This window comes from Mesitornis unicolor, unplaced genomic scaffold, assembly GCF_000695765.1.
Source record: "Mesitornis unicolor isolate BGI_N332 unplaced genomic scaffold, ASM69576v1 scaffold19426, whole genome shotgun sequence".
In the NCBI taxonomy this organism is placed as follows: domain Eukaryota; kingdom Metazoa; phylum Chordata; class Aves; order Mesitornithiformes; family Mesitornithidae; genus Mesitornis; species Mesitornis unicolor.
Genome location: NW_010190925.1, coordinates 43,048 through 53,931, shown reverse-complemented (window position 1 = coordinate 53,931; position 10,884 = coordinate 43,048). Strand labels below are relative to the sequence as shown.

General features: G+C 38.4%; 1 protein-coding gene across 1 annotated transcript in view; it reads right to left on the bottom strand.

Moving 5' to 3' along the window:
- Positions 1 to 449: 449 nt before the first annotated feature.
- Positions 450 to 10,884, bottom strand: part of LOC104542318 (glutamate receptor ionotropic, delta-1-like) — a gene marked incomplete at both ends in the record, with an annotated part of 27,578 nt that continues 17,143 nt past the window's right edge. Inside the window, one exon of the mRNA XM_010186577.1 lies at positions 450 to 645. Within this exon, the coding sequence (XP_010184879.1) occupies positions 450 to 645 (196 nt within the window). The remainder of the gene's footprint in view (positions 646 to 10,884) is intronic.

The window sequence follows — 10,884 nt, the reverse complement described above, 5'->3', positions numbered from 1 at the left end:
TATTGCATTAAATTTCTGTTCCAAGAGAGATGAGTATACGTTCAGTGGATCTCTTCATTCTTACTCATGTTTCTACAAAGCTCAATCCATCAACTCAGAAGAAAGAAACACTCAAAGAAGGAAAGAACAAGAGACAGTACCTGGATAATGTAAAGAATTACATTCAAAATGGTATTATTGGAGCTCCCAAGAAACATAGAAACGTTATGGCCAGATCCAAAGAAGTACATACGTACTGAAGACTCAGGCAGAGCAAAGGTACTTAAATTCAAAACCACGACCCCAAAATATGATTCTTATCTGCTACTGAGTTACTAAAAGGAACTTTAGACAGGGATTTTTTTAATGACTATGTAATTGCTTCCCTGTGGCTTAACATGATTAAATCCAAGTAAACAACATTGATACAGAAAAAAAATTAAATTAAAAACCCTGTGATCCAGTCTTACCTTCCTGATGCCTTCCGAAGGGTTCGATACACAATTATCTGCCCCATTATTCTTACTGATAGTCCTCCACAGTTCAGCAAATGTGTTATCCTGCTCCAAAGGGTTTGTCCCTTTTGCTTTAAAGTATTCGTACACTGCTGAATCCCTGACTGTACCATAAGATATATCCATTTGCTTGGACAGATCCTGAAATGTTCTGAAATTCAAGCGATATTGAGATATTAGCATTACGCAGTACACTACCAAGATCTCATTCATTACATGGTTTCTTTCTATGTCTGTCATTAGTCAGAAAGCATTTACCCTCACCAAGTAACATTTGCATATCTCTTTCCTCATCATAAAAGGAAACCAAGGAGTAATTTCATTGTATTTAGGTCATATGAATTTAACTATACCCGAGCTCTTTTATATGCTTGTAAAGATTTTTTTTTGACAGATAACATTCATGTTAAATATTACGATGTCAAGTTTGCATAACAATGTAGAGCAATAAAGACTTATTCGAGCACAGGAAAATCTCAGATTATAAATATAAACTTCCAGCCCCATCAGCATGACCAGAAATACCTTGCAGAAATCAGTGGAATTAGTTTGCAGTTACACCTATACTGCATCTGACTCCAAATCAATAGGACTATTTTAAACAAACACATAAGAGTCTCTCTTCCAATTTCCACTCAGTCTCTCTCTCTCTCTTTTCACAGCCTCTGGTAAAACAGGCATTTTTCATTCACACACAGGCCTAACTTTCATTTACTCATCATACCACTCTGTAAGTGTAAATTGGCCTCAATGTGAGTGGCTGTGAATGCACCGTTTATTTTCCAATTGTACAGAATGTAATTCACTCTTGGTTTACAGCCTTTTCTGCACAGAAAGGTGAAAATCACTGCTTGCATCAATGAAAACCAGGCCAAGTTTCAAAACATTTAAGGTGGCATCACTGCCATCAGAAGAAACATCCTAGCTGTTTTCCACCTTTAGACATTCATTCCCATTCCTGTGCCTCTTTACTTTGTTGTCAAGTATCATAGATTCATGGCATAGTTTGAGTTGGAAGGGACCTTAAGGATGACCTAGGTCCAACCCCTCTGCCATGGGCAGGGACACCTCCCACCGGACCAGGTTGCCCAAAGCCTTGTCCAACCTGGCCTTGAACACTTCCAGGGAGGGGGCATCCACAGCTTCCCTGGGCAACCTGTGCCAGTGTCTCACCACCTTCATAGTGAAGAATTTCTTCCTAATGTCTAATCTAAATCTAACCCCTTCCAGTTTAAAGCCATTTCCCCTTGTCCTATCACTACATGCCCTTGTAAAAAGTCCCTCTCCAGCTTTTTTACATCAGTTCTGTGCAATGCCACCATTGTTTTCATCTGAGCACACACGCACACAAACACACAACCACTGACCAACACATACAGCAGCAGGGATCAAGCTGGATATCATAAGTAATGGTTTTTGTTCTATGACTGTTGAACCTTACATAATAACAACATCAGGTGCTTCTGATATGTTCAGCTGACTAACACTGGTTGAGATCAGTCAAACTAAAGCAATCCTCTCTACCTCCCACCCTTCATCTCTTTCCCCAAAAACAGTCTTTCAGAAAATAAAAGTCCCCATGAAAACATCTGAAAGGACCACTCATGCCACCTCCCATCTGTCTCCAACTCCTGGAGCCACAAAAGCAAAACATTTTGCCTTTGAGCTCTTTCAGAACATTTCTTCAAAATGCTCCTGAGGAGTCTTCCCTTGGCCCTGAAGCTATTTTCCACATTGTTATAGACAATATTTTTCTGCCACCCTCTTCCCTGCTTCACTGGAGGGATGCCACTGCTTACACCTAGCATACCTGTAAGATTCCCTGCAATGCTATTTAAACCAAATCCATCCAGGCATATACATAATGCTACATAAAAATATGTAGAAACCTCTTCCATCGTCTCCAGCACGTCACCTCCAGGCCTCCCCGATTTGGCTGCAAAAGAGCCCCTTTGGCAGACTGTGTGATCTCTGTCCCCAGAGCTGCAGCTCAGCAGAGATGCCTCTACCACCCCTGACAAAACCCTTCAAACTCACAAGCTGCTTCAGACAGTTTAAGTGGTTTAAGTTCTTAAATTGTGTTAAGGACTTTTTATCATTTTAAGCTGTTAAGCAGCTTTAAGTAAGACTGTGTGAACAGTTTTTCTCTATATACATTGCACACTTGTGGATTTGGGCTAGCTCTGGGAGTTACATCAAACCCCAGACCTCCTGTTATTTCTCTGGCTCTGTATACGGTACCTTGGGAAAGTACAAAATGAACACCCTGAAGGTTGCTAGAAATACAAAATTTTATTTAAAAAAAAAAAAGAGAGAGAGAGCATTCATGTTGGTTTTCTTTCCCTTTTTGTTTAACAATCCCAAAAGTTATATTCTGGTCTCCTAAATGTTTCCCATACATTTCATTGAACAGGACCATTTTTCCTCCAGTCTTGATCTAAATGACTACGTGCTACATTTAGTTGCTTCTTTGCTTTTAAAATAAGTTTCACCATATCCCATGGAATTGCCTATGGACAATCTGTCCATTAAAAGACACATTTATGTGTATTCTATGTACAAATGGCTTAAAAGGTACTCAATACGCACAGGAGGATTTCTGTGGCGACCTTATTCACACCAGGTTTGGCGTACGGATTTCAGCATGTGTAGGAGTGCAGGTTTGGTAGAAGCACAACAGCAGAAACATGTTTGGCTAATGTTCTTTAACACAGCTTTCAGCTGATAACTACTGCTCATGCTGCCATTCTCTTTGAAAGTTTGAACATGAGAGTTTGGATATAAAAAAAGCACCACACCAAGCAAAAAAACAAAACCAAACCAAAACCCAAAAAACCAACAAACCTGCAGTTCTAATAATGTCAATATTTTCTGGATCATTTCTACTGCCTCTACTGCTGTAGAAGCTTTTCTTTTAGCTAAATTGTACTTTATTAACAAGCAGTACTTTTGTTTTAGCTAAATTACATTTTATTGATGATCAGTACTGTACAAAAGAACAGTACATCTTGCTTTTTGAGCAGCACAGCTTCTTCAATTCTGTAAACATCACAGTGCACAGTGGGCAAATTCGGGATTTCAGTCAAGTGCTTTGCTGGTCCATTAAGCAGGTAATGAGTAGTGGTGGCACAGTCTCTGCCTGAGAGTGGCAAGTAAAGCAACTACTGCCCCTTGAGCTGACAGAATTTCCTTAGAAGGGAGAATGTGGGGTATCGTGTGTCATGAGGATTACATGTGTCTTTCTCACAGTGCCCCTTTTGATCTATTCTAAGAACAGCCAGTGCCACAGGAAATTCTCCATGCTGTACCACCTTTGGAAATATCCTGCAAGAGACATAGATGGTCACCGAAGGACAGAGCCAGGGTCACAGTAGGCAACCAAGCTTGTGAGCAGTTCTTGTAGCATAAATTCAGAAGGATGGTGACTGCTTGAGTGAGAAAATAACCTTACGGCTTTACCAAATGGACCACTTGGCCAAAAACCTATCTCAGAATTTATCCTGACAGGGAATGGCCTAGATCATAGTTCTAACTCAGTATAAAAAATGTCTCTGTACTATATTTCTGCACTGAAAGTGGAGGTGATGCTCAGCATCTCCATAGCCAGAGAGCTGACCAGAAGATCTGGGCATGGCGTGTACACATATATGTAAAACACTGAAAGGAGATTAGGCTTTTACAGGATGGATGAAGTTAAACACATGTGCAGGTTTCAACTATTGTTATTTTAACTCCCTTAGATCTGCCATTGCTAGACAAAATAATTCACTGCCACATTTCAGATACTGGTTGTATCTTACAATTGTGTCATTCTCTAAAGGTAGCTGCTCTCATCACTCTTGACTTTGTTTTTGCAACCAGCCATTAGCTGAACCCAACTTCTTTAACTACACAAATTCTTGGCTCCCTTTCATGTGGCTAAGATTTCATGCATTTAATATATAAAATTATTTGCAACGAAAATGTGTAGCATAGCAAGATGCCCCATTAACCTCACCACCTCAATTACTGGATCTCACAACCCATTAAGGACTCTCTGTAAGTGTGATTAAAGATAAAGCTAGTAAACCAGAATAAGCCAATGTTCCTCATTTACAGGAGCTGAACTTCAATTTGTAGATAAATACATCCACCTTGTGATTGCTATAACAGGCAAGTAGTGTAAACCAACTGATTTAAGTAAATGTGGTCAATCTAAACAAAAATAGTGTCTTTTAAATTTGTATTACCAGCCAAAATATTTAACTTGTGTCCTTATGGCTGCCAGATAAATGCAGTGATTAATACATAATTTCCGGTGGAGTTGCAATTACTTCATGTAAAGTTAGCTGGAAACTGGGCTCTCTGTTTGATTTATTTTTTAGAAACATATTGACATAAACCATATGCTGCAGAATAAGCAGTCAGGCAATAGCTGTACTAGCATTTATAATTAGACCTCTAGAAATAATTGCCAGAACAACAATATCGGTTAAGTTACACTTATTGGAGATGTTTTCTTACTTGTAAAAGGTTCCTGTAGCTGTAGATACCTAGACTAAAAATGTGCTACCAGTATAGGTTTATTTTACTCTGCAACTGCTATAAACCCAAGATTTCCTGGATGAATAATACAAGCAAATCTTGTCTAAGTGACAGACTGAACCAGTCACTAGGTGCTTTGAAGTAACTGCAGATCAATTAACTAAACCAGAGTCGTCAGGGTCATCAGATGTGATCAAAGTATTGGGGAAAATAAAAGGCTCCTGTCATTTCCAAATTTAAAAAAATGGTATTTTCTTTCTTTTTGTAGCAACTTTTTTTTTAAATAAAATCTTAAGAAGGCCTTTAAACAAAGGAAAAAGTTAAAAAGGCAAAAAATACTTTCTTACTGAGTTTTCCCTCATCCTTACCATTCATTTTTTTAATAAGTTTGTAGCAAGCTGTATATCTGGATTCCTGTGTGTAGAGTCTATAACTGTAAACAAGCCAATCTGCTGGCACCTGCAACACTGGTCTTTTACATCACAGTAAAAACCATAGCATGCTATCTTGACTTCAGCCTTAAAAAAACCGTAACGGGAAAATCCTGACAGCTCCTTGATTTAGAGGTAGTTTCTTGTTGGCATTCACAACAGCCATGTTCTGACTCTGTAAAACTGGTGATTTTTCCAGTCTGCTATTACTTATGAGAAAATAATATTTCAGCACTTTCTGAATCCACAGTATTATTTTAAAATGATGCAAGACATTTCATACTTGGTTAATGTTCATTCATCTGCACATATACCATTAGGAATAATAAAGATTAAGGTTAGACATAGAGGCAGTGATCAACTCTCTACCCTCATTCTTCTGCATTGTAAGTACACTTCAGAGTAACCTCTCCCTTCACAGCACTGTGTGTTTTGCCAAAAAACACAAAATAAATAATTCCTCTCAGACAAAATTAATTAATTTTCTTAATTAATATTAGGTCCTAAGTCATACACAGGCAGTAAAATAAATTGACTGCTTTTTCCATATTTGGCAGAGAAAGCTATGTTCCTCTTTCACCTAATGAAGTCAGTACCCTGAGATTTGTGCACAATGCAGCATAATGTTTTACATGATGGCTCCTATCAAGATAAAGCATCCCAGAGATGATGAAACTTCTTAAGCCACTCTGCCTCAATGAAACCTTAGAAATGCATACATAAAATGTATGGCACAAGTCCTAAATTTCTATTTTTAAATATCTTGAAGCTACTTTATTTTTTTTTGTACTTTTTTTTTTCCTCCAAAAGCTAGGAATTCATGACATATACAGAATTAAATACAAGTGATGCTCCTAAGTATAACTGTTTTCTAAACAGGATTTATGGGAGGGAAATACGTGCTTTATGCATTGGGAAAAGAAGTAATCCCACTAAAATTTTAAGTAAAAATAAAAGTAGCTGTATTGATTTGACAACATTATATCACCAGTACAAGCGTAAGAAATACCTATGAGCTGAAAGCTAGACTATAACATCCTATCTGAGAAGAGATTTATTTGATAAAGTTGTCACCAGTGGAAAGCAATGAGTTCAAAGAGAATTCTGCTTACTGTGAACTGCAGAAAAGCATTCACATTTTGAGACATAAAATTGCTTACAACTACACCTTCCATGGATGTATTTGCCAAGACAGCGAGAAAAAATGAGAAAATGGTGTTTATCGGTGGTGACCACACATCAGTCCACACACTGAGAGATGGGCTTGGAAGCCAGACAAGCTTTGCAGGGTGAACTTCTGATTTGTACATGTTTCCACTGAAGGAATAGTCTGCAAAGCTCAATCAAGGTTGTGGGTGTAGAGTGTTGGTACGGATGATTTCTCCATGGGCAGAAGATCCTTCTGTTCAGAACCTGAGTCTTGAGTATTTTTTTATATCCATTTGTGAAGCAGCAAGGCAAAGGATTTGAACTTTAGTTTGTTATTCATAGATGAACAATCTTTGGATTTTGGATCTCCGGTTTTAAGTAAGATTTATGAGTGAGTATATCATGTCTTAAGACATCTGAAAATCAGTTCAAACTTCTACGTAAAGACGTGAGTATATCATGTCTTAAGACATCTGAAAATTAGTTCAAACTTCTATGTAAAGACATTCTCTAGAGCTAGTCTACCCAAGTTGAATAGTTTAAATGGTTGAAGACCAGGGGGGGGGAAAAGAAATAATCTGTTATGGATATAAATTGCCACTAGGTGATGATAGTCTCATTGACTCAGAAACACGTATAAAGTTTCACTCTCTTACCAAACCCAAGTTACAGAAGTACAAGCCTATTTAAAAATGGCAGAAATAAGAGCACTTAGTTCCGCTAAACATTAGTATAGCCAATACTTAATAAGCCTTCAACTGTACTGGAAAGTGCAATATGTTAGCTGAAAAATGAGATAGGTAACATTAGAATTGATCTATCTTTAGCACTTGCAAGCCTAAAAAGTAAACACCCATTTAAGAAATATATATTGTGACATATTTCTATAAATTTCCAACATTTTTCCCGGTCCATACAGCAATGTTACTAGCATGTGTTCAACTGGATGTAAGATACATGAACTAAAGATGGGCTACGTAGAATATTATTTTTAGTGAGGCAAATAAAAACATTCCAAGTATTCACAGAATCCCAGACCGTTAGGGATTGGAAGGGACCTCAAAAGCTCATCCAGTCCAATCCCCCTGCCGGAGCAGGAACACCCAGATGAGGTTACACAGGAAGGCGTCCAGGCGGGTTTTGAATGTCTGCAGAGAAGGAGACTCCACAACCTCTCTGGGCAGCCTGGGCCAGTGCTCTGTCACCCTCACTGAGAAGAAGTTTCTTCTCAAATTTAAGTGGAACCTCTTGTGTTCCAGCTTGTGTCCGTATTGTTAGAATGGCAGTAGCCACAGAGAATATTAAAATGAAAGCAAGTTTATCTCCACATCCAGTAACCTTAGACTTCAGAAGAATTAGGCCCATGGTTTTAATCTGTGCATCAGTTTGACCTTCTGTGAAATTATGAATAATCAAGCTGAGCTCTTAATCATTAAATTGCCAACTTCTCTATAGTTACATGATCAAATTCTGCATTGTTCCATTTCACTGCAATTCAAATAATTTTAAAAGCTCTTAATTCTGCCTCAGTGCAGTGACGTGAAGAGCAACCGGTTTCTTCAGCAAATACACTAAGCAAAATCTTTACTACACCAATAGAGGTAGGCCAGTAGAAATCAGCGGCAGTACTTTCATGCTTAGTATATACTTTGTAGGATCAAGTCCTTCACCAGCAAATATATCATTCTATAGTTCATATAAAACTCATTTCATCAGCTGTCCATGAAAAATACCATCCACTTTACTCTAAACAAAACCCTTAACAAAAAAGTCTCATGGGAGTTTCTGCAAGGGAAGTCATAAGCACTGGCAGATTAAACTACACTGAATCAATGGATTTACAGCCCTTCACACCAGGACTAAACATTTCCAAATCACGAAACGAGACAAACAGTGCAGACAGCTACAATGCGCTATGTATGCACTTGTCATCATCAGTGGAGCAGGAACAGCTGCTATACATGACTTCAAAGAAGCAGGGACTTTCCTCCAGTGGAAAAACCAATCAATTGGCATGTGTCACAGAACATGTTGCCATGTCAACCACATACTTTTACTGTAGTTAAAATAAACACTGATTGAACCCCTCAGCAGGTAATGGCACTGCAGCAGCTGCTTATCATAGCAGCTATTTTCATGGCAATAATGGTCACTGCTGCCAGTCTGGTGGCATCTATGAGCCCTTGTCTGGACTGGGACTCACTGCCCTGTATTAGGTGCAACTAAGAGCAAAATATAACATTCAGTTATGGATTTACTGGGGGAAAGGAGCTAAAGCCAGCTTTATTTCTGCCAAGGACGAGGGAGTTTGCTACATGCCCTCTGTGCCATATGTGATAGCAAAAGTTCTGCCACCCTTCCAGCATAGGACCAGGACCCTCTCCCTCCTGCTGCTCCAAAACAATTTCTTTTTTAGGGTACCTAGCACACCTAACAGGTAGACCAGTACTGCTGAGGTCAGTGAAAATATTCATGTACATAAAAGCACATGCTTATGCATTTCCAGGATAGGAGACAAAAGTATAAACAGTAAGAAATACGCAAAATAAAATACGCAAATAATATCTACACAAAGTACTAGAGGCAGAGAACTCGTGCAGCCTCTACAATGATTTTATTTCTTTAAAATTGCTTTCATCATCCTCAGTTCCTACATGCAAAGAAAACTAAACTAAACTGCCTTCTAAATGCCCAGTGCAGCGATGCTTTTGCTACAGATTGAGTGTTTTCACTGGGACTCTGTTCCTGCAGAGCTACTGCACGATTAAGCCCTAAAAGAAGAGAACAAACCATATGCATACCCACTGAAATGCAAAGACAGTTTGGCTATTAATAAATTATACACTGTCATGTTAATTATTTTAACAGTATTTAATTACTACATTAATTAGCTACATGCACTGTACTGGTAAAGCATTTGGAGTCTTTGTGTACTTTTTCCAAGAGAAAAAGTACACAAATTCTGAGATGCAAGAGGAATATGCTCTATTACCGTCACTTGAAATCTCACTTTTGCTTCACTGGTCTCAGAACAATCTGCAGCATTTTTGCTAAAGTCAAAGAAGTGTGGGGAATGTGGGACAAATATCCATACAACTAGGCTGTGTCCCACTGCTCACAGAACTTCATAATATCTTCCAGTAGTTTATTTAGGAAACATGCTCTTTAAAAGAAAACCCACAAAACAAAACAACAACAAAAAAACTTAATAGTTTTCTGGCTGTGAGACTCAACTTTGGATCCAAAAATCAAACAGGATTCTCATCATCATCAGTAAAACAGGTTATACTGTAAACAAAATTAGGCCTCTGGTTATTCCTATCCACTGCTATTTCTAAACGATGCCCTCAGGACCACCTCGGCAGCTCCAGTCATCTACAGTGATCTGCACCAGTGTGACTTGACTTGTCACTGGATCGTAGAAGTTCATTTTGCCTAGAGCTGACGCTGGCTCTGCTCCAGCACCGCACAGAAAGGAATCTGTTAAAAGCTAGAAATGAGCTAAATGTCTCCTGATTGCCAGACCAATGTTTCTTACTACGCTTCCAACTCTCCTCTTATCCAAACCTCCTCCAGGCAATAAGAGCAAAAGTCACTTAGATTGCTGATTTTTCCATTAACCAGGTTTTATTTTCGGTTGCTTATTTGTAATATATATTTTCTTTCTGGATGTCCTATACTTTCTTCATTATTATAATATGGGAAAGAAACCCATGATGTTCCCTACAGTAGAAGTTATGATTACTTTGCTTGAAAATGTTTTTAAAAACAATCAAAAAATAGCATAAGAACTCCATAGTAGTGGTAACAATGGAAGCTAGTTTCTGAGGATTTGTGTCTCAAAGCTGGATCCACTGGTGCCCCATAGTTTGTGATCTCTGGATGAAGTTTCTCTCATGGCTGTCCATTTATGATTGCATATGAGTTTATCTGCTGTCTATTCAAGGGGGCATTTACAGAACCTCTCTTCATCACTCCAATTTTCTGTATTTCTAACAAATTAATAACCTTGTGATATTACTCAGTTTGGCCACCATGTTTGCAATTTAACAATGGAAAGAAGTAGACTGACAAAGAGACATTCAGAGTAACCACATCAGAGTTTTTTAAGATGAGGGTCTAGGTCTTCAAAATCTGGAGTTTTAATTTATACGTTTAGGTCCACATTTAAACTACTACATGACCAGGCAGATTTTCAGAATGGATCAAGGAATGTTTTGGCACAACAGCACATCTGTAAGACGTTTGCTGTTTCAGTTAAAAGCCTGGGAAGGGTTTCAGAGCAG